The 25620-nt window shown below is 41.1% G+C and overlaps 1 protein-coding gene across 1 annotated transcript in view; it reads left to right on the top strand.

Moving 5' to 3' along the window:
• Positions 1-25620, top strand: part of ERBB4 (erb-b2 receptor tyrosine kinase 4) — a 1861028-nt gene that overhangs the window by 1157763 nt on the left and 677645 nt on the right. The window contains exon 4 of the mRNA XM_030209189.1: positions 13634-13768. Coding sequence (XP_030065049.1) covers positions 13634-13768 — 135 coding nt within the window. The remainder of the gene's footprint in view (positions 1-13633; positions 13769-25620) is intronic.

Raw genomic sequence — 25620 nt, forward strand, 5'->3', positions numbered from 1 at the left:
GTAAGCCGCACTGAGTCTGCTATCGGGTGGGAAAGAGCGGGGTATAAATGCTACAAATAAATAAATAAATACATATGGGTGGTTTTCAGTCCTGGTTTGTGTACTAACCAAACAGTATCTTCCCTCATGTCTATCTCAATAGCAGACTATGGACTTTTACATATAGAGGAGGAGATCAGGTGTTCCTGGGGGTGGAGTCAGGGTACATATTTTATAAAATATAAGTATATGCATACATCCATAAAGTATATGTACTCAGTTATGTTGGTTGTGGAGCATGTGTACATTTTTGAATGCACATGTTTGCATATATTTTGTTCTTATGAAATAAACATGAATACTTCACAATTATTCCATTTTCCCCCTCTTACTGCTCATAGACCTGAATAATTGATCTCAAGCACTTAATGAGATAATGCAGGTAACTCATTAGATATTAGCACAGCAAAAAGAAATAAAATACAATAAAATAAAATGCACAAAATGTACTGAAGATACACTAATAGAAAAAACTGTAAATACATGTCAGGAAAGTGTACGTTTAGAGGCCCTTTTACCAAACTGTGGTAAAAAGTGACCTTAGCACGTCCTTACACAGATCATTTCCGCATGCTAAGGCTATTTTTACTGCCAGGTTAAAAGGGCTGATTTTTAAAATTTTCCCTATTAATGACCATGTGCTAATTTTCCCATTCACACATGAGCCCCTATGACCACCCATTGTGTATGCAGGAAGGACTTATGGATTAAGCATGTGCAAATCAGCACATGGCCATGTAGCTGTGCTAACCATTTAGTGTAGAACATGCCCACTCCCCCGCACACACATCCAAAAATTATCGCAAGATGCCTCAGCATGCCCTGTGGTAAGCCTTTTTTTTTTTTTTTTTTTTGCTGTGGTAAGCATGCATTAGTGTCTCTATAGTTAGTGGCTGGAGGATAAACAGTTATATCACGCGATATATCCGGCTATACGCCGATTTTTAATCCGGGTTTGGTGTCACATTTAGCTGCATCAAACCCTGGTACATCTTTGGCCGGTTTACAGATAACTGGCTATGCTTGAATAGCTGGTTATCTTCAAACCATCTACAAAAAATCCGGATATTCAATGCCGGTCACCTGAAACGATCCGACACTTTGGGGATCTTTTACTAAAGATTTGCTCTAATTATTTGCAGCAGTGCCCATAGAAATAAAATGGGCCTTGCTGCATATAATTCGAACTAATCTTTAGTAAAAGACCCCCTTTATGTCTGATGCAGTAAACTCTGGCATATTACCATGCTGGTGTGTGCTGTTTGTGACAATGCACATTTTTTTAACGCTGAACTTATTTCCACAACGCTATGAATCAGGAGTAATAGTTTTCCTTAGCACGTAGATTAGAATGCTGTGTGCAAAACAGCACAGCTTTCTAATGCAATGCTTACTGCATTGAGGCCAATGTCTGAGCAGTTCATCCATCTTCTGTCCCTCTGAGATTGTTACTTCTGAGCAGGGGCGTAGCTACGAGTGGGCCTGGGTGGGCCCAGGCCCACCCAGTTTAGCCTCAGGCCCGCCCAAAAGAAGATCCTTACCCTCTGCCACCCCTTCCGCAGCGCTTCTTTTAATGCTGTCGGCGTTGCTGTGCACTGTCTCCCACCCCCGTGGCAGCGCTTACATTTCGCTATGGTGCTGCCTGCCAGCAACTCTACAGATGCGTCACCGACGTCCGACATCCTGCTCCGGGGCCTTCCATGTCCAGCCTCCATAAACAGGAAGTTACATCAGCGCGTCAGAGGGAAGGTCCCAGAGCAGGACATAGGTGACACATCTGTAGAGTTGCTGGCAGGCGGGCAGCACCATAGGGAAGTGTAAGCGCCACCGCGGGGGTGGGAGACTGTGCACAGCAGCCGACGGCATTAAAAGAAGCACTGCAGGGGTGGGAGAGGGTGAGGAAGTCAGGATGCTGGCCCAGGAAGGGGAGGGGAGGGAAGAGAAGGGTGAAGGGTGCTGGACTTGCCAGGGGCAGAGGGTTGAAGGGAAGGGAGAGAGGTTTGGTATTTGCAGAGGGGAGGTTGGAGGGAAGGGGAGAGGTTTGGGATTTGCAGAGGGGAGGTTGGAAGGAAGAGGAGAGGGTTGGGATTTGCAGAAGGGAGGTTGGAGGGAAGGGGAGAGGGTTGGGATTTGCAGAGAGGAGGTTGGAAGGAATGGGAGTGGGTTGGGATTTGCAGAGGGAAGGTTGGAAGGAAGGGGAGAGGTTTGGGATTTGCAGAGGGGAGGTTGGAAGGAAGGGGAGAGGTTTGGGATTTGCAGAGGAGAGGTTGGAGGGAAGGGGAGATGTGCTGGATATGCAGGGGGGGTGGAGGGAAAGGGGAGATGTGCTGGATACAAGAGGGTTGAAGTGAAGGGGAGAGGCGCTGGACATGTAGGGGGGCTGGATGAAAGGGAAAGAGGTGCTGAGCACGTAGGGGGGGCTGGATGAAAGGGAGAGATATGCTGGACATGTGGGGGGGGGGGGCTGAAGGAGAGGTGCTGGATATGCAGATGATGGCTGAAAGGAAAGCAGACAGATGTGGACCTGCAAGGAGGGATGGAGCGAAGAGAGAAAGGTGCTGGACCTATGGGAGGGGTTAGAGGGAAGGGAGAGAGGTGCAGGGAGAAAGAGCCAGATGCATAAGGGGAAGGAAAGAGAGGAAGAGAAGCTGGTTGGGGGGTGGGATCAAAGAGGAGAGGGACACATTGGTGTGGAGGAGGGAGAAAGGGGACATAGGGAAGTATACAGATACAGAAGGGAGATGATGGGCATTAGGTGGGAGCATGGGGACAGGGACACAAATGTGAGATGCTATATGGGGATGGCACATGGGCACAGAGGGGTAATGCCTGACAAGGGGGGGGGGGGGGATATGAAATAGAGATAAAATGCTGGACACTGGAGAGGGGGGTATATGGACACAGAGGGGGGGGGGGGGAGATACCAGACAAGGGGGAGAATAGGAACACAGAAGGGATATGCTGGGCATGGGGTGCATAGGTGCACAGAGGAATGATGATGGATGAGGGGATATGAACACAGGGGAGATACTGGACAAGGAAATATAGGAAAACAGAGATGGGAGATGGATGATGAACATGAAGAAAGAAGAAATGTCAAATAGGAGACACTGGCAAGTGAGTTAAGAGAAGACAGAGGGAAGCAGAAACCAGAGCCTGGGACCAATATGATTTGAGGAAAAAATGACCAGACAACAAAAAGGTATAAAAAAATATTTTATTTTCAATGTTGTGAATATAACATGTTGGATTTGAAATGTACATCTTGCCAAAGTTGATGTTAAACATGGCTGGGGTCCAGGACAGAAATCTAGGAAAGGACCCCAAAGTCCATTACCAGGCTGCGCATTCAGCTTACAGCATGCAGGCTTTCTCTGGCCAAGGAACCAAGCACAATTGCCCTAGTTCTTTTTTTTTTTTTTTATTACATTTGTACCCTGCGCTTTCCCACTCATGGCAGGCTCAATGCGGCTTACATGGGGCAATGGAGGGTTAAGTGACTTGCCCAGAGTCACAAGGAGCTGCCTGTGCCTGAAGTGGGAATTGAACTCAGTTCCTCAGTTCCCCAGGACCAGAGTCCACCACCCTAACCACTAGGCCACTCCTCCACTCCTCCACCCCTAACACCATCCCTGGCATGTGCCATCTTTATATTTTGCACAGGAGCAAATGCCTTTCTTTCTTGTTTCTCTGGTTGTACTACATGCAAGGTCTAGTTTCTTGGGGTGTCCGTTTAATTTATATTTCTAGAGTTTGTGGTCACTTATTCTGTATTTGGCATTTGTGTCTTGTGTGTGTGACTGAGGTATTCTGTTAGCATGAAGTTTCCATGTAGCATTCTGTAGTAATTTGGCTTGTTCAGCTTTCCTGATAAATGTATTTGTATTTTAGGGCCCTACTATAATATTTAAGGCACTTCTTTTTCATAGTTAGGATCTTTGTTTTTGGAAGTTAGTGTTGGCATGGTAGATTTGCTCTAGGTTCTGAGTGACTTTTGTTTTATAGATTTTTTTAAAGTTAATTTATAATATGTCTGTAATTGAGATTACACTAGAAAACAAAATTTCTTTGTATGATGAGTTTTATGGAGAATTGTCCTTGCTGTGCTCTGTATCCATTGTTGGTGGAGAGCCAGGAGGTTCTCTGGATGCAGAATGTGTGGCTCAATGGGGCTGAATAGTGCAGTCTATTGTACTTCCCTTAGCTCTCAATTGGCCTGCAGCCACTGAAGCCTGCACTGCAACCCTCATTGAAGTTATAGGGAGTGGGGTAGGGACAGAGCATGAGTGCATCTGGTTGCTGTTTTTTCTCTTTCCAAAAAGTTGGCAACTCTAGTGCCCACCCATCCAACCTGTTGGCCCACCCAAAAATTGCCTTCTGGCTACGCCACTGCCTCTGAGTCATTCAAATGATTTGTGGACCCCTCTGGACTACTGGATATATAGGGGCCAATAATAAAATCTTTCAAGATGGCCCCATTTTACCTGCCAAAAATTGGTTTGGGCGGTCTTTCACTTTACTAGAGGTAAAACTATGCAAAATTGTTAATACCATGTGCACTTTTACTTAATGGGGCTGAGAAGCTACATAAAACATTTCTCTCTCTCTCTCTCTGTTTTCTTTTAAACCTTATGACTAGTGTTGTTGTTGGTGGTGGTTTTGTTGTTTTTTTTAATGCCAGACACAGGAATTTTTGTCCTTATTTTTGGACCTTTTTTCAGTTCATTTATACATGTATTTTAATAATAATGATAATAATAATAAAAACGTTTTAATGTATTTTAGGACTTAACACACACTAGACCTCATGTGTTTTAATATGTAGGTTTACACAAGTTAAACCAATTTGGCATGCACTAAAACATTTAAGGCATGCTAATAAACCTGATGCATATCCCTTTTGATCATGAGGTTAGGTGATCTCTTTCTATGACATTGCGAAACATTATCCCCAGGTCTAGTATCATCCCTTCTCTTCCAGATTCAGTTACCAGTTATCAAGGAACACCCTTGATGGACATCTAAGACCTCCAATTTCTGTTTCTGTAAAGGGGATGTGTCAATCAATATATGGCAAATTAAAGGCCTCTCACCAGAAACACCTGCCCCTTAATTCCAATCTTCTGGATGTTTGACTAAAACCTAATCCAATTCTGTGCTTCTGTTGGAAGTCTGTAGATCACACCAATATAAATAGAAATTCCATTTCTCTTTTCTAAGGTAACTCAAGTTGTTTCCTCTCCTCCCTGTGCTACCACATTGTTGATTGTTATGTCTTATACAGAATGCCACTCTTTCCTATCATTTCTATCACTGCCTGGACCTTCCTAAACTAGTCATAGACTGATATGGCTATATCCCAGTCATACATATTATACAAAAGAGGCTCATTTTCAAAGCACATAGACTTACAAAGTTCCATAGGTTACTATGGAACTTTGTAAGTCTAAGTGCTTTGAAAATACAAAGTCTCCTTAGGAGTAAATATGCAATTTTATTCTTATCTTTCTTTTTTTTTTATTTTAAATCAGTAAATTTAACAACCTCTCAGAAAGCAGCTACAGTAACAACAAATATGAATTGACAATCTGACTATATTTTCTATTGTATCTTCTCATATGTTATTGCTAACTATGCAAACTGGGAAGACATAATTATATCTAAATGGCCACAGTGTAATGTAACAAGCCTGTTATGCAGTGACAAATATGTAGAGAGAGGGAAATTTTCAAAGGTTTTACAGAGGGTGGACAGCTGTTTACATTTGGAAAATGACCCACTGAAAATTGCTCCCCTCACCCATGGTCACATTAAAGATACATTTAACAGGAGAAGGCAAGCTGGTATCTGTTAGTACCATATTTTAAGAAGACACAAAACCACCTGGGTGTCTTTATAACAGTGATCTTTGCAAATTTTTAACTTGGAGCCACTTTGGGTTCAAAAGGGCAGGACAACTAATGTATCTTTCTATGTGGGGCCATGATACTGACCAATCATGCCAACAGCTATCCGCACCAGAACTCCTGACTTTGGTCACACATACAGAGCAGATAGCCAGATAGCCCCTCTTCAAATATAGGATGAGACCACAAACTATAAGTACTAATACAGACAAAAATTAAACTGAAACCCTAAGACATCAGACTTTGCAGGCAGTGCAATACCAGATAAATAGAAATAAATGCATTTCCTCCTGTACAGTGCAACACATAACAACAACATATTTCAATCAATAAACTGAAAATTAAAAAAAAAATTATCTTTGTTGTCTGGTGATTTTATTTTTCTAGTCATCTTGTCACCAGTCTCTGGTTCCGCTTCCCTGTCTATGCTCTTAACTCTGTTTCCATGTCTCCTGTCCATTTGCTATTCATTTTCTCCATTCTGTTTTTCTTCACTTCCTGCCCTACATCCATCTTTGGCACCAATCTTTCACATTCAGCCTTCTTTCATTTTTCTGCCTCCTTTTCAAATCTATCTAATTTTCCCCCTCTTCCTCTCCCCTCCATCCATGTGCAGCATCTCCTCCCTTTCCTTCCCCTCCATGCATGTGAAGTATCTCTTTTCCTCTCTTTTTCCTTCCCCTCCATCTACGTGCAGCATCTCACTCCTCTCTCTCTTCCCTTCCCCATCCATGTGCATCCCCCTCCCTATCTCTTTCTTTCTCTCCATCAATGTGCAGCATCCCCTCCCTCTCTTTTCCTTTCCATCCATATACAACATCCCGAGATAGCCAGATCCCAGTTATGTGCTAACTGTGAATATTCAGTGGAGATTACCAGTTATATTCTGCTAAATATTCATGGCTAGCTGGTTATGTGTGATTTTTAATGGTCAATGGCTGTTGCCAACCAGTTAAATTGCTTTGAATATTGAGTCCTATTTTTTTTAATGGGATCTTAGCTTAACCTTTAAAGTGCTCAATTTTTAATCATCAAATAGTCAACTAGTCAAACAGGAGCTATGAAAGAACAGAAACTAGTTGGGTTGGGCAGGCATGGCTTGAATATTATCTTCCTCTAGTATCTATATAATGGAATAAAATTCAAATCAGTCATAATTTGTTTGGAAGGGTCATTTCTGATAATCTCTGTATTATGATGTGCAGTTCAGTAAAGGGATGGCCAATGCAGCATAGATTTCATTTGAATTGCACCTTACCTTAGGGATGGCTACTGTGGCTTTCATTATATAGTTCACATCTTAGTTGTCTGTCCTCTACTTGGTAAAATAAGTCATAGCAGCATAGAAGATGATAGTAGAGAAAGTCAAATTGGCCCAGTTATTCCTGTCCACTGCTAGCTGTAGAACTTGAACCTTATAATGTATCTCTCCTTATTCAGGTCAGTTTTATCATCTTCCTCATTTGTTATCTACTATCTAAGGTATATAAACATATAGATTTCTCTGTTTTGTTATTCCCTTAATCCCTTCTTATATCTATACAGAAATATTTGTCATAATCTAAACAGCTATCAATAGCACCATGGCTACTACCTGAATATTCAGCCTTCTAGATTCCTTGTAGAGTCTTCCTCACAGACCTGTGTGTTTCCTCTAGGATTTCTCATTAATATTGGATAGTTAGAACTAGTATCGGCACCGAGTGTTCAACAGCCTGACAAGTTCTAGAAGTTAAGTGACTTTAGTTTTCATTCACAAAATGCACACGATGATTTTTTGAAGATGTTTTGAATGAGCAAGCTGATAAAATTTGGAAAAAAGTTTGCTTTAGTTAAAATAGCGAAGGTATGGAGGAGGTTTTTGGCCAATGAAGAGCAAAGGTCCACTGAGTGCTTTGAAGATATTGAACGTGAAGTAAGCCCCAGCACCTGGGCGGTTTGAGGTTTTTTCCTCCTCTTAGTTCCTTTTAGCTCCTCTTAGCTCCGAAATAATTAGGAGAGAGTGTATACAGTCTTTAGTTCCATTTTTAAAAATTACCACATGAGTACTTACTACCACGTATTTTGTAGGTGATAAGGGCTCACATATTTTGTAGGTGATAAGGGCTCACATATTGTTTCCGTACACTAACCAGTTATCAGATGTTAATGTAGTTGTGCTAACTGGTTAGTGCAGGAAGTCCCACTCTCTACCTCTGACATGCCCTTTCAAAAAATAGAAAAACATTTTAATGCATGGTTAGCACACACATATTTTGAAGTTATTGCAGGATGCCTGAATGCATCCCACAGTATCCGAATTTTAGCTGTGTTAGACACATGTTAGCACCTAATACAGCTTAGTGAAAGGGCCCTTATGTTGGTTAAGCAACTAACATAGGCTTAACTGCATGTTAGACTTTAGTGTGGGCCTGCACTGTGTCATGCACTAAAATGGTAGCCTTTGTGGTAAAAATTCCACTTTAACTGCCTAATGGGGGAAGGGCATTACATCGGTGGGAGGAGATGTAGCCAACTATGACAAGTAGCACATGGGTTAATACCACACGCTAGATGTCATAACTGCCGATAGTGCAACTGAACATACAACCCCCTAAAAAATGCCCTTTAGCGGTGGATTTGCAAAACTACCGCTAGGGGTCATTGATGTTATTTTGGGTGATGGCACCGACCCAGGTAGCAGCAGAGGAGAATTGCTGCCACTCAGGGCCACTGCCTCACCTGCCTCACTGACCTCTGGATAAGTTTTGGAGGGAGGGTAAAGTTCTGGGGAGGCAGGGTTTTCTTTCAGAGGGTGAGGGCTTTTGACATTGTTGGATCGAGAATGTTTGAGGTCTGAGCAGGGGACTGGGTTGATTGGATCAGGGGTTGGAAGTCTGATGGGGAGTTGAGTTTTTGGATCATGGAGTTGGAGGTCTGATTGAGGGAGGGAGTTTGGAGGTCTGATTGGGGAGGTCAGGTTTGTCATTGGGGGAGGGGGATTGGAGGTCTGATTCAGGGTAGATTGTTATGTATGGAAGTCTGGTGTCACGGTTGTGCCCATGTTTCGTGCTCTCCTTCCTCTCGCCACCTGGTGGCCAGACCTGGTGGCTGCAATGGACTGTCTGGTTATTGTCACCCGTTCCAGATTTCAGCCCTGTCCGGATCTTCCGGGCTGCCAGACTTGCTTGCTCTGTTTGAACCTACACAGAATCCGTAGTTTCCTGGTGATTGCTGCAGCTTGAGCCTCAGCTGCTGCTGGGCTTATTAGCTAGTTTGAAACCTCTCTGCTTTGCCTTTGCATCGTCTGAGGCCCTGGAATGTTAGTGCTTGTGCACTTCTGCCTAGTTTATTTTCTTGTTCTTGTTCCCTGCCTGATTCTAGTTTAGTCTTTGTGTAGCTTAGCTTGTACTGTCCTAATCTTGACTCTTGTTTGCATTTCTGTGTCTAGTTCTGGGTTCTCTCAGTTTCTTGTTTAGTGGCTGCCTGGCAGCTTTCAGTCCTATTTCTTATCTGTTTGTGTTTCTTGTTTAGTGGCTGCGCTGGCAGCTTTTAGTCCTATTCTGTTGTGTGTTGCCTGTTGGTATCCTGCCCCTGCCCTGTCCTGCAAAGCCCTGCCGGCCGCCTGCACCCAGGGGCTCAACTCCTGGGGAAAAGTGGCTAAACGCAGGTGAAGACTAGGGTTCCTGCTTTGCCTGTTCCAGCTGGTTTTGCCTCTGCTGCAACCCCAGTCCGGTGTTCCAGTCCTGCTCTGCTCTGTCCCTGGTTTGAGGGTGGTTTTGCCTGCCGCTGCCGCTCCTCGGCAGTGGTCCAAGGGCTCACAAACCTGGTTCCTGCTTTGGAAAACGTGACATCTGGATTGTATCAGGGAGGATTCAGCTATCAGGTTGCATGCTAATGGATGGCCACTACATTACACACCTGGGCCAGTGGCCCAGAGGGCCCAGACTATTGGCCCAGGCATATAACATAATGGCTGTGTGCCCCATGTGCTAAATGCAAGGCAGATTCAGGGCAGATCCCTGCAGTTACCACACTTTAAGTTTTGCTTTTAACATAGTGTAAAAATATCATTAATCATCATGTGCACATAGTTTGTCAGCGTAATATGTGGACATTACAATCTCAACATTGTTTAAAAAGCGATTACTAATTAAATTATATTTATTAAATTCAGGTATTGATTTTGCTGGTTCTGAAAACAATTATGAAGGCACTTTTCCTACCTCTTTATGACAAATAATGGTAATAGAATAACTAGCATTTACTTGAATCAGCTATTTCATCTTACTTTGCTTGGCTGTTTTCAAAGTATCTTTCCTGTAATATGACATTTACTATATTTGAATGTTTTTCTCATCCAAATTTCAATTTGGATGGATGTGTACTAGTAGTGGTAGCAGCAGCTGGGGAAGTCAATAATCTCAGATCATGTGTGCAAAGGTCTTTACCCTGCTCATCCCTTATCTCAGATGAGAATGATAACAGATGTCAGTTGTGGTATTTTTATGATTCATGGCCATATTGTTCAATGCAGACAGATCAGTCTACTGTTCTTAATCTGGAGTCCACTCTATTACATACATAAGAGGTTTTACTATCTCATTGTTAAGTCTTTTTTTCCTAATGGAAGAGCCTAGCTTTCCAATCAAAGTATTTTTTTTTTTTTTTAGAAACTGTAATGCCAGATGATTAATACGACTGCTAGAAGGGTCTTAGAGTCAGTCCTTTATTTAATTCAGCATCACCTGATTTCTTTTCTTGAAATGATACAGAAAATGAAATTTTATGTATTAACTATTAAAGAAGATCGTGATACTGAATTCAATGAGATACCGTGCTCTCATCATGGAAAACTATCTGCTGCAGGGACGATGCCATCACAGCTTGTGCCTCAGGATTTAAGGGTCCTTTTACTAAGGTGCGCTGAAAAATGGCCTGCGCTAGTGTAGGCTAGTGTTTTGGATGCGCACAGATCAATTTTTCAGCGCACCTGTAAAAAATGCCTTTTTTTTGGCTGAAAATGGATGTGCGGCAAAATGAAAATTGGCACGCGTCCATTTTGGGTCTGAGACCTTACCGCCACCCATGAACTTAGCGGTAAGGTCTCACGCATTAACCAGGCGGTAATGGTCAACACACTTATAATGCCTTTTACCACCCGGTTAGCTCCACGCACTGGAAAATAACAATTATTTTCTAGCGCGCGTAGTGGACGCGCATAAAAAAATGAAATTACCACCCGGGCCATGAAGTAGCCGGGCGGTAATTTGAAATTGACACACCTTGGGTGCACATAGGTGCCTACGGGGCTTAGTAAAAGGACCTTTTAATTTTCATGTGCCCGGGTAAAAATGTTATCAGCATACCAAAATTCAGTTCTTTTTGGAAGCTTGGAATTTGTGGCTACATAAGTACTGTCAATTTCAAATTGCAATAGGATTTTAGAATTATGTAACACATTATATTAACCATCATTTGAAATAACAAAGCAGAGTTACTCTTCAGCATTATGGATTTAGATTTCAAACCACTTCTTTGTTCTCTGGTTTGAAATGACAATGTTTTTATTTCACTCTTAAAAATACACATTTAAAGCCTGTTTTAGCTATTAATGTCCTATTATTAACTTCCTAGTTGTAACTTCCTAGAGAAGCCTAGTGGTTAGTGCAGTGGCTTGAGAACCTGGGGAACTGGGTTAAATTTCCACTGCAGCTCCTTGTGACTCTGGTCAAGTCACTTAACCCTCCATTGCCACAGGTACAAAAAAAAAAAGTACCTATATATATAATATGTAAACCACTTTGATTGTAACCACAGTAAGGTAGTACATCTAGTCCCATCCCCTTTTCTTTGAATGCATAAATCAAATACAGTGATTTAGGGGCATGTTTACTAAAGGGCATTAAGGTTTTGCAGTAACTTTTGGAGGTGTGCCCAGCATTTCTCATGCAGTTTCCTCAAAAACATGTTTTTTAAGGCACCTGACTTTCAGGCACTGTGATTACTTCTGAGGTGGCATTGAGTGAAGCAACATTACCTGCACATTTGACAGTTCTAATCTAATCTAGTCTGCAGTTTATATAACCATACAAATCCCAACATGAGGTTCAAGGCAGTTGACAATATTAGAAGCTGCACAAAAGCAGGAAGAACAAATTACAAAAAATAACAATATAAAAGTTATGAAATAAAAAGGTCTTCAATTTCTTATGTCACTACATATAATTTGATTAAAACTGGAAGAGAATTTCACTCAGCAATGGCATGAAAATAAAATATTGAATCAATCTGATATTTGAAACTTATATTTTTAAAAAACAGGTATCTCAATAATAAATTGTCCTGAATTCTAATAGAACTGTAAATACAATGAGAAAAAAGTTGAATTAACAATTCAGAAGAATTCCCATACAACGCTTAGAAAACAAGATGTACTATTTTGAAAATAATACACGCGCAAACACATAACCAATGCAATTCTCAAAGATAACAAGAAACACTTTCAAATTTCCTTAATTGAAGAAATCGGCTGCACCGCTGTATTCTGTATATGCTGAGGTTTGACAAGCAATTTGTTATTCAGTCTGATATATAAAGAATTACAATAATCCAAATTAGATATTACCAACATCTGGACCAATACAGAAAAATGTGATCTTATGAGCCACAATTGACGTATACGAAAAAAGATTTCTTCCAGACTTGACTAATCTGATCTTCAAAGCTTAATGAGAAATCCAGGATGATTTCCAAGACCCTTGATTCTTTGACCACTTTTAAGTTTATTCCATTACATAATACTAGATTAAGGAGAATATCATTCACATAATTAGAAAACTATAATAATTTTGTCTTAGCACAGACTGCAATATGTAGATCACGTCCAGTCTCCATGCCTAGTCCCTGCCCCATCCATGCTATACATTTACCCCTGGATTCAATAAAGGTCACCCAAATTTGCATTTCAAAATTTGTGCATGATCCTGAGATAAACGTCCAACTTAATTGGTGAACAAGCCAATTAATGGCAAATTGGATGCTAACAATCAATTATTGATAATTGGCACCAATTAGGATTTGTGTGCACATCTGGCTGTGCACTATTCTATAATAATGTGGGGCCATTTTACAAAGATGCGCCTTAAAGTGGCCTACGGTAGTGTGGGCACGTGTTTTGGACTTGCGCTGGACCATTTCTCCACCACATCTTTTTTCCAAAGAGGGTTTTTTGTGGTGGGAAATGGACGTGCAACAAAATTAAAACAAGCATGTGCCTGTTTATGGCCTGAGCCCTTAATGCCACCCATTGACTTAGCAGTAAGGGCTCATGTGTTACCCGAACGGTAACCATCCATCATGCACTAACTTCCAATGACTGCCAAGAATGCCTCCGCAGTGGAAAATAGAAAATTATTTTCTACGATAGGTTTTTGACATGCACCAAACTTTGAAATATTACATAAGAACATATGAATAAGAGCATAATAGCCATACTGGGTCAGACCAATGGTCCATCTAGTCCAGTATCCTGCTTCCAACAGTGGTCAATTGATCGATAGATCAATTTACTGTAGCTCACATGAATGATATAAATAGCTGATTAAGGAGGCAGGGTACAGTTACTGCATGTTTATGACCATTTAATTTCATTACAACTCATCGTTGGATATAAAAGGTTAAAATAATATTATTCTGCTTTATTTCAGAAATCCTTAACGGAGGTGTTTATGTTGGCCAGAACCAGTTCCTTTGCTATGCTGATACCATCCACTGGCAGGATATTGTCCGTAATGCATGGGCATCAAACTTCAGCCTGGTTCTAATAAATGGCACCTCAGGATGTAAGTATCAACCTGCTGGTATATGGCTAATGTGTCCCTGAATACACTAAGCCGCTAAATCACAATGAATTAGGTGTAACTTGTTTTAGAAACCCCTTTTTTCTTTCAATAGTTAAAAAAACAAAACTAAAGATATTTTGTGCAAACACCTCCATGACATAAACGCACAAGAGATGAGTCTCTTCAGTTGAAAGGAAGTTCTGTAATGAAGGAGCATAGGATGAAAGTGAAAGGGGATAGAGTCAGAAGTAACCTAAGGATATACTTCTTCATGGAGAGGGTGGCAGAAAAGTGGAACATTCTCCAGGTGGAGGTGGTGGAGACAAAGACTGTATCTGAATTCAAGACAGCAGGGAATAAGGGAGAGAAAGGAACTGCAGATGGTATGGAAAGGCAGACTGGATAGGCCATATGGGCCCCGATATTCGGACCGCAAGAGATAGCTGGACTGTCTCCCATGGTCCTTGCTGAACCCGTATATTCAATGCCGGATCGTTTCAGGTGACCAGCATTGAATATCCGGATTTTTTTGGATGAAGATAACCAGCTATTCAGACATAGCCAGTTATCTTTAAACCGGCCAAAGATATACCAGGGTTTGATGCAGCTAAATATGACCGCCAAACCTGGATTAAAAATCAGCGTATATCTGGTTATATTGCATGATATAACTGTTTATCCCCCAGCCACTAACTACAGATATTCAGCAGAGGATAGCCTGTTATCCCCCACTGAATATCGGTGGATAGGCAGTTAAGCACTATTTAACCGGTCAGCATCAGTTCTGACTGGTTAAATAGCGCTAAATATCAGGCAGATGGTCTTTATCTGATATCAGTTTCTCTGTTTCTGTGGGGTGGTTATTCAAAGCCAGTTACCTGAGTTAAAGAGCCTCTTGCCTAGTTAACAGGTGGTCAGCACACCCCAAGAGTATATTCTGTAGCACTTATCAGAATAGTGCCGCTGAGTATCCCCTGTAGCTGCTATACTCGAAACTGGCTATTGTGTAGTTGGTCTGAGGGCGGAGTCAGCACTTAACTGGATAAATGCTGAGATTCAGCCCTTAACCAGTTAAGTTAACCAGTCAAATGGTAGTGCTATATGACCAGTTAAAGGCTAAATATCAGCACTTATTCGGTGACTTGCTTCCCACCCCCACATACCCGGATATTTAATAACCACGCATAGCCCAGCATTGAATTTCCAGGTATAATGTCGATGGTAGCAGTCAGCATTTAACACATCGCTGACTGCCACCGGCTGAGTACTACCCCTATGTTCCTAAACAATTTAAAATATCTGTCTATCACATTCCATGTTGGTGTATGCCATGACAATTTGCTAGATGATAGTAGGGAAGGTAAAATGTAGCAGCTGCAATCAATAGAACACTACTGAGTACCGTATTGAAATAAAAGAGGTTAGTTGATTGTTCAAATATAGTATTGCATTACATTGTACTCTACTCTTTCTACATTTAAAAATAATTGAAAAGATTCTTGCTCACACATTTTTCATGTGAGAGAGATGTCAACAGTATGATAATACCTTCTTAGGCACAGTCTGAAGGCAGTGCACTAACTAGCTGTGTTCTGGAATAAAGTGGAAAGAAGTGAAAAGAATTATAGCTGATCAACATTCTTTGCTATAGGAGTTTTACAACTGGAGATAACTCTGTGATATGTCATTCACAAGACAAAATTCTGCCATTGTATTCAAATGGACATTCAAAAATACTTTTCCCCCATTCTCTTTGTATGGAAAATGTATTTGTGAGCAAGGCCCTAACTCCTGGATTCTATATAGCATGCCTAGTGTTCTTTGCCGAAATCTAAGCATATTCTATAACAATTCATGTAACTTTATTGACTTAACAAGCCAATCAGCATTGTTAACACCACTTAACAAGCAATAATGAGCACTAATTGACAATCATTAAAATTTACACACGCAAATCACTAAGTGTATTCTGCAATGCACAATGCCTAAATTTTAATGCGTGCAGGAAAAAAGTGGTGTGGTTATGGGCAGGGAAATGGGCATTTCATGGGTGTTCCAAAATTTACGTGTACTGTTATAGAATATGGCCCTTTGTGCCTAATTCTATGCACCAGGATTTACGCCATGCATGGAGCAACATAGATTTAGGCGCTATGGTGTCAACAAAGCATATTCTATATACCATGCCTAAATCGAGGTGCTGCTTTAAAAATATGCTTAGGCAGAAATGTTTTCTGCGTGGAGTTTTTAGGTGCCATATATAGAATCCCCCCTAAGTGTGGTTGAAAACATCCATTTTTGAAGCCCTTTATCAGAAGATACACATTTCTGATGATACTTATAAAAACAATGGAAGTGTAGAAGCTTCAGCTTCTTTAAAGATTTTGATTATCTAAATGCTTCTTTGAATTTTTATAGTAGGCTTTTTAATGTTTGTTTGTTTTTTTAACATCAAAATGTTAGTATCCTGGCATGTGAGGGGGACCAGTGCACTAGGAATGCTGGCTCCTCCCACGACCATATGGCTTGGATTTGGTCATTTCTGAGATGGGCGTCCTCAGTTTCCATTATCACTGAAAACCGGGGTCGACCATCTCTAAGGTTGACCTAAATGATTATGAAAGCTAAAAATGTAATATAGCTGACCTATGAAGAAGTTGGATGTTGTTAACATTGCCATATAAAACAGTAGTTTGTTGGCAATAAACATCGCTGAGGTCAATTAGAGAGAGAAATAAAACATCATTTAATAGTTATCTGAAAAATCCTCTAAGTTTTATCCTGTTTATATTTGGCTGGATACCTGTGAAAAGTTTAGATTATATGCTGCAGGTGCCCGATAAAACTTTCTTGAACTAAGCCATTTCTTTGAGTGAGATCTAGCGATGACATGGTGATTAGGGAGATATGCCCGTTAGGTTAAAAATCACACCTGACTTGGGTCACAAAGAGAGGAGGTGGTATCATCATCCTTTTAAAATCATTCTTTAAACTTCAACTCCTTTCTGATCTTGTAGCCCCATCATTGGAAATCCTGACTTGTAAACTCAGTGACCACAGTGCAGGGAAGTATTTGTTTTATATTATTTTATTGTCCATCTGGTAAGTGGAAGGATGTACAGGATGTTTTCATGGATTTTGTCTCTACTAATTGCACTCACAATAATAATGTGGTTCTATTAGGCGACACAAACCTACACTTAGACTGCAGGAGCAACAGAGACACTCAGAACTTATTGGACTTTTTAAACTTGTGGGACTTCCAACATCTGACGTCTGATGCTACCCACCACAAAGGTCATAGGCTACACATGCTAGCTTGCAGGTTTGAGAACAAGCATGAGGTGGGAATCAGAGTTGTCTTATTAGCCAGAACAGGAAAAAAAGAGAATTCACAATGTCTCACCCACACCCCCTTAAATCAAGAGGTAAAATTGACGTAGACCATTTCTGGAACAACATAAACAAACGTTCTGTGCTGGATCAGCCTGAGGCAACTGCCTTCCTGAATCAATGGGATGAGAAACATGTAATATTGGACAAAATAGCACCTGAGAAGCTGTAATTTAATTCCAGGAGGAAAGCCTCCCCTTGGTTCAATCAGGAATTAACGCGGATGAAAAAGGCTTCTAGAAGTAAATTTGCCGCAAATCTTATAAAAGCAATGTGCAGTAGCGTAAACTGATCCAACAATACAACATTATGATTAAGAAAGCTAAAACCAAGTATTATGAATGCTATGTAGGTGGAACCCAACTGAATTTTAAAAAGCTTTTTGGGTTAGTTAATGGACTTTTAGATACACAGGATCTGACTAATTACTTCCAGGGCTTTTTTTAGGGAGTACTGAGTACCGGCACCTTTTCCATTGTTTGCTAAAATTGACCCATGGACCCCAAGTTTTAATGAAAGAGCTCAGGCTCTACACACCAATTCTGCCATGTCAGATTCTACTACTACTATTTAGCATTTCTATAGCGCTACAAGGCATACGCAGCGCTGCACAAACATAGAAGAAAGACAGTCCCTGCTCAAAGAGCTTACAATCTAATAGACAAAAAATAAATAAAGTAAGCAAATCAAATCAATTAATGTGAACGGGAAGGAAGAGAGGAGGGTTGGTGGAGGCGAGTGGTTACAAGTGGTTACGAGTCAAAAGCAATGTTAAAGAGGTGGGCTTTCAGTCTAGATTTAAAGGTGGCCAAGGATGGGGCAAGACGTAGGGGCTCAGGAAGTTTATTCCAGGCGTAGGGTGCAGCGAGACAGAAGGCGCGAAGTCTGGAGTTGGCAGTAGTGGAGAAGGGAACAGATAAGAAGGATTTATCCATGGAGTGGAGTGCACGGGAAGGGGTGTAGGGAAGGACGAGTGTGGAGAGATACTGGGGAGCAGCAGAGTGAATACATTTATAGGTTAGTAGAAGAAGTTTGAACAGGATGCGAAAACGGATAGGGAGCCAGTGAAGGGTCTTGAGGAGAGGGGTAGTATGAGTAAAGCGACCCTGGCGGAAGATGAGATGGGCAGCAGAGTTTTGAACCGACTGGAGAGGGGAGAGGTGACTAAGTGGGAGGCCAGCAAGAAGCAGATTTCAGTAGTCTAAACGAGAGGTAACAAGGGTGTGGATGAGGGTTTTGGTAGAGTGCTCGGAAAGAAAGGGGCGGATTTTACGGATGTTGTAAAGAAAGAAATGACAGGTCTTGGCGGTCTGCTGGATATGAGCAGAGAAGGAGAGAGAAGAGTCAAAAATGACCCCAAGGTTTCGAGCTGAGGAGACAGGGAGAATGAGAGATCCATCAACAGAAATAGAAAACGGGGGGAGCGGGGAGGTGGGTTTGGGGGGGAAAATGAGAAGCTTGGTTTTGGTCATATTTAATTTCAGGTAGCATTGAGACATCCAGACAGCAATGTCAGACAAGCACGCTGAAACTTTGGTTTGGATGCAAGGTGAGATATCAGGAGTAGAAAGGTAGATTTGGGAGTCATCAGCATAGAGATGGTAGGAAAAGCCATGGGATGAGATTAATGAACCAAGGGAAGACGTGTAGATAGAAAAGAGGAGGGGACCAAGAACAGAACCCTGAGGTACGCCGACAGGCAGAGGGATAGAAGTAGAAGAGGATCCACCAGAGTGAACACTAAAGGTGCGGAGGGAGAGGTAGGAAGAGAACCAGGAAAGGACAGAGCCCTGGAATCCAAGTGAGGACAGGGTATCGAGAAGTATGCTGTGATCGACAGTGTCAAAAGCAGCGGAAAGATCAAGAAGAATGAGGATGGAATATTGACCTCTGGATTTAGCCAGTAATAGGTCATTGGAGACTTTAGAAAGCGCAGTTTTGGTTGAGTGGAGAGGGTGAAAACCAGATTGTAGTGGGTCAAGAATAGCATGTGAGGAGAGAAAATCAAGGCAGCGGCGGTGAACAGCACGCTCAAGTAATTTGGAGAGAAAAGGAAGGAGGGAGATGGGTCGGTAATTAGAGGGACAAGTAGGGTCGAGTGAAGGCTTCTTAAGGAGAGGTGTGACCACAGCATGTTTAAAAGCAGCAGGGACAGTCGCAGTGGAAAGTGAGAGGTTGAGAATGTGACAGATAAAAGGAATAAGAGCAGGAGAGATGGCATTAAGAAGGTGGGTGGGAATGGGATCAGAGGAACAGGTGGTACTTTTTGAGGAAGAAAGGAGAAGTGTAGTTTCCTCAATAGTAACTTCAGGAAAGGAGGAAAGGGAATGAGGGGAAGGAGAGAGAGAGGGGAACGGACTAGTGGAGGGAGAGGTGGTGAGGTAGAGAAAGCAAGGTTTATCTTTTGAACCTTGTTGTGAAAGAATTCAGCAAGGGTCTGAGGAGATAATGAAGGGGGAGTTGGGGAGGGGGCACCTTGAGGAGAGAGTTCAATGTGGTGAAGAGAAGTCGAGTCGTGCCTAGTATTCCGTGCTGAAATCTAGGTGTACTCTATAACAATGTGCATCACTTAATTAGCTTAACAAGATAATCAGTGTTGATACTAGGTCTTAATGAGCAATAATGGGCATTAATTGGCAATCATTAGAATTTATGTGCACAGGTTGCAAAGCATCTTCTGTAATACACTGCACTTAAATTCTAATGTACGCAGCCAAAAAGGGGCATGGTTATATGCCGGGAAATGGGCGTTTCATGGACGTTCCAACATTTATATGCACTGTTATAGAATATGCCCTTTTGTGCCTAAATCTACGTGCCAGCATTTAGTAGGAGCTGTTTACAGAATATGCTTAGGCAGAAATTTATTCCACGCAGAGTTTTAAGGAGCCATATATAGAATCTAATCCTCTGTAAAAAGATACCTTAAATCCACTGTTTACTAGATACCTGGCCAAGTTCTTACTGAAGAATGCCCCTGATATATTCATGCACAGCCTGACCAAGAATATCACTTTTATGTTTCACTGGGGCGAATTTCTAAAAATGAAGGGAGGTATCCTAACCCATATTCCTAAAAACAGGAAGATCACATGGGATGGAATACTCAAGGTGATACAGAAGTGATGCAGGAGCATTATAATATTCTTGGTCTTATTTACCATGCATTTTCTAATAATTCCTAGCATCCTGTTTGTTTTTTGGCCACCACTGCACACTGAGAGAAGATTTCAGTGTATTGTCTATAATGACACCTAGAACCTTTTCTTGGGTGCTGACTCCTAAGGTAGACTCTAGCATCAGATAGCAAAGATTCAGATTATTCTTCCCAATGTGCATCACTTTGCATTTTTCCACATTAAATTTCATCTCAAGTTACAGCTCACTAAAAGCAGATAAGCAATTTCATGCTTGATTTCTTTCAGTATCCTGGGGTGTATACCATCTGGTCCTGGTAATTTATCACTCTTTAACTTGTCAATTTGGCTCAGTATGTCTTCCAGGTTCACCGAGATTTCTTTCAGTTCCTCTGCATCATTATCCTTGAAAACCATTTCTGGTACAGGTAGATCTCTTACATCTTCCTCCATAAAGACCGAAGCAAAGAATTCATTCAGTCTCTCCACTATATCCTTGTAGTCCCCGAGTGCCCCTTTTGCTCCTTGATAATTATCTAACGTGCCACGGATTCCCTCGCAGGCATAAAGGGATAATCCTTTACTTTTCTAGCTGGGTACTCAAATGGGAAGTGCCCAGAGGAGGAGCTAGGTGGGTTTCCTTAGATTATGTAAAGCACCAGTTTTTGAAGGAAAATGTCTTTTCTTAGTCTTTTTTAATGCAGGACCCTAGCACCACCAAGATCTCATGGCAATAGAAAAGGAGAATCACTGTGTGTGTGTGTGGGGGGGGGGGGGGGGTAATGCCTATATTCCTACCCATAAGCAGTCTAAGCTCTGACTGAAGAGTACAATTGCAGTGTTTTTGGAGGGGTATTCTGATGCACCCACACCCTAACTGGCTGAAGTGTCTCCAAGACCAGGTTTGGGAACTGCTGACATATGATCAATTTATTTGCCACAGTCTAGTGAGGAACCCAGTGGTATGGGACTGGAACCCATTTGATGGTGAGTCCCTGTGTGAAGCTGAACTAGGTTTGGGTAGGGAAACATTGTGTCCTCCCCAAGGCAAAAAGGATGCCTAGAGGACATGTTAGGAATTGCTTTATGTTATGTTACATGATTCTTCTATTTCACAATAACCAACACTAGTTCTGTGCGGATCACATTAGTCAAAGAAACAACAGGAACAATAATCTTGGAATTACAGAGGCATATTATTACATAATTATATTAAAGGCATTTTACGAACAAGTAGGTTTTTAAGATTCTTGCAGAATATTGAATAATTTGATATGACACAAATCAACATTGGTAGTGAATTCCACACAAAGGCAGCTTGATAGTATAAAGAAGAGTTAAATATTTTAACCAGCTTAGGCGATGGAAAATAAAGTAACATTTGATTATGAGTCTTACTATGAGCACCATTGGAAAGAAGTGTTATCCAATCAGCTAAATACAATGGGACCTCACCATACAGAATATGATGAACTAAGGTACAGAGTTTGAATTGTACCCTGGCATGCACAGGCAGACAGTGTAGCTTCTTAAGCAATAGAGAGACAAAGTCTGATCGTTGGACAGGATATATCAATCTGGCAGCTGCATTTTGTACCAACTGCAGTTGTCTTATCATTGTCTGGGAACAACTTGTATAGACTGAAAAAGGTGAGTGTTTTTTAAAACCTGTTACAAGAACTATAAATGATCAGATGGAAGCTTCCAATTTTTAAAATGTATTGTTTGCAAATCATTACAGTTAGGAGAGGTCCCGGGGATTTTAAATAAATCTTTAATAAGACCTATACAGAATACTTCTGTCCTGACATCAGTGTTCAGTAAGTAAACAATCTCAAATTTGAGGTGGTAAAAGTTATAGAATCCTTGTCACATGCAGTTTTGAGATTATCTCAAAGAGACACAGGGACTGGGTGGGTTCCATCCAAATTTTAACAGAGATGGCTCTAGTAACCCTTATAGAACAGACATGCCAAACTCTAGATGGGACGAGCATATATTTCAGAAGGGGGTAACGCATTCGTCATTGATCCTCAGACATTTTTCTAATCTTTTTATATATACATAGAGTATTTTTCAATTTTTTCTTTAGTACATAGTTTATCTCATTTCTTTAGTACTTAGCTTATCTCATTTTCTTAATCGATATTCAATAATTTTTCAATATTCATACTATGAATATTGAAAAATTATTGAATATCGATTAAGAAAATGAGATAAGCTAAGTACTAAAGAAATGAGATAAACTATGTACTAAAGAAAAAATTGAAAAATACTCTATGTATATATAAAAAGATTAGAAAAATGTCTGAGGATCAATGACGAATGCGTTACCCCCTTCTGAAATATATGCTAGGCTCATTTTAGCCTTATTAAGGGAAGGTACGCCGGTCTGAGAAGATCCTTATATATAGACATATATATACTTTTGTGATTTTGAACTCAGTAAGCTAGGAGTATATATATATCGCAAAATAGGATTGAAGTTGAGCAGTGTTTATTTATAGAATGTGAGCTCCCTTCAACATACATAAATAAATATTCTGGTGCGTATTAAGTATTTTAAACTCTAGATGGGAGCAGATCTGAACTGTTAGGAGGTAATCCTATAGGTGAGTTTATACTTAAAAGAACTTGCCCATGTTGAGGTATGGATAGATATGGGCCTGGAAGCCATTGAGATGGAGGTCAACTAATACTTGATTTGGCTTGCAGACCTTATCTATATGGAAGGTAGCAATTCAGGTGTGGTTGAAGGCTCTTAATAACAACAACACAATGGTGAAAGATGTCACACACACACAATGTCAACTGGAACAAGAAGAGAGTTTATTCCTCAAAGAACAGATGAATGCTGACAACTTGACCCAGCAAAAGTAAAGTTTATTTCCCAAATAACAAATAAATGCTGACAGCTTGACCTAACATAGGCCGTGTTTCGGCAATTCTGCATTCATCGGGGGCCCTTAACAATCAGCATTAAAACTTTAGTCCTGCAAATATGAATCTTGGTATGAGAGCTTATAAGCGCTAAACTCAGATCAGTAAACAGCAGTCTCAGTACAGACAGCAAGGTGTGGTTGAGGGCTCTTAATACCAGATGCATGGTGAAACTGGAAGCTCTTCATGGAGGAGTTCTGTGGGAGTTTTAGGGCCTGGGGACTTGAGTTAGCACGAACTAGTAAGGCTATTCATCTTCTGATGTATAGTTAGCTTTTGCAAACGATAACAAAAAAAAAATCAATATAAGGAAAAACCTCAAAGAGCTCCAGATCAACCAATCTATAGAGCTTGAAACGATCAAAAAGATCCACTCTTCATCATCATCTTAAAAACCTTACTAGTACATTTTTCCACATATTAGAATTTTTTAGAAATTTTTAAATATGTCTTCTGTCTGTTGCTGTATAACTGCTGGATCACACCATCTATGGGCAACACATTATATACTTTTTAAGTACTCCCAGCATAAAACAACATCCAGCAGTTGGAAGTAGAGGCACTGTCTGCATGAACCCTGCTTGCTGAGACCCTGAAGCAGCATAGCACAATGGAGCTAAGCAAAACGCTGGCCATCGTTGGTCTGGGGAATTGAGAAATTACAAGAGTGGTGGCTCGTGAAGTGGATTCAGATAAGTATTGTTTCTAACCTTTGAGTTTGCGTTAACCAGGCGGTAATGATCTACGCACATTGAATGCCTTTTACCACCCGGTTAGCGCTGTGCACTAGAAAATAAAAATTATTTTCCGTCATGCGTAAAAATAAATTTATTCCACGGGCCACGCTGTAGCCGGACAGTAATTCCAAATGGACGCACATTGGGCATGCATAGACTCCTACGCCGCTTAATAAAAGGGCCCCTAAGAGCGGCAGCAGTGGTGGCCATTTTTGCTGCACACTGACACCCTTTTTACTGCAGCGGGTAAAAAGACCAAAAAAAAGACATGGCCATGCGGTAAGAGTTCTCTTACCGCATGGCCATGTGGGTGTGAGCACTTAGCGCCACATATTGAAGTGGCGGTAAGGGCTCCCTCACTAACCCAGCGGTAACTGGGTAGCACACGGCGCTGCCTGATTACTGCTGGGTAACTGCCACACTAAAAAGAATAGGCCCTATTTTCCCTACCGTGGGAAATGGCGCATGCTGGGGCTGGAAATACTTGTGTTGGGCTTACCGCTGCTTTGTAAAAGGGCCCCCTTAAGATTTTGCATTAAAGCACGATAACTGCAGGCTATAGACTGCTGTAAAATCCATTTCACTGGGTATAGAAATCTGCAACTTTCATTTGCTTAACATTAAGGGGAGATTCTATACATTGCACCAGTGTTCTATAATGGCAGAATTGTGTGCCAAATCTGTTATAGAATACTAGCGTAAGTCCGCAGTTACATGCCAAACTTTAGGTGTGACCACTTATATCATGTCTATGACTGGCATAAATGCTGGTGCCTAACATCAGCATTTGGGCATGTAAATACCATTATTCTGTAAAGTGCACACAGGAATAGTTGGAATGCCCCTGACATGATCGTGACCCCCCCCCCCCCCCACACACACACACATTAACGCCCCCTTTGCAGTTGCATGCAAGAGAAGTTAGGCGTTCAGTTTACAGAGCAGGAGTATAAGTCAGATATGCATACGACTGCTAATTAGTGCTTGTTAAAGCCAATTATTGGTATTTCCAATTGAATGTCCATTTACCCCCTAATTCTATAAATGTCATTAAAAATTGTGTGCACAAATTTGGGGGTGTGCCCAATCTGCATGTGCAATTTAATTGAATGAGCTAGTAAGCACTGATAATTGGCTTTTTAACAATTTAATTGAAATGTATATGCGTAAGTGTGTGATTTTATGCGAGAGTCAAAAAAGGTGGAGTGGAAATGGGTGGGTCATGGGCAGATCAGGGGCGTTCCTTTAAGTTATGTGTGTGCCTAACTTTAAGCGTGTTTTGTAGAATAGCACTTTTTTGTTGCCATAGGAGTGGCCTAGTGGTTAGTGTGGTGGACTTTGGTCCTGGGGAACTGGGTTTGATTCCCACTACAGGCACAGGCAGCTCCTTGTGACTCTGGGCAAGTCACTTAACCCTCCATTGCCCCAGGTACAAATAAGTGCCTGTATATAATATGCAAGCCGCATTGAACCTGCTATGAGTGGGAAAGCGCAGGGTACAAATGTAACAAAAAAAAACCAAACAAACAAAAAAAAAAAATATATATATATATGTATATATATATATATAATTTACCCATTAGCACCAATTACCTAATTGTGTTATGTGCTTTACTGATCCTATGCTACAACTGGGCATGCTTTT

Source organism: Microcaecilia unicolor, chromosome 7 (genome assembly GCF_901765095.1).
Source record: "Microcaecilia unicolor chromosome 7, aMicUni1.1, whole genome shotgun sequence".
NCBI lineage: Eukaryota > Metazoa > Chordata > Amphibia > Gymnophiona > Siphonopidae > Microcaecilia > Microcaecilia unicolor.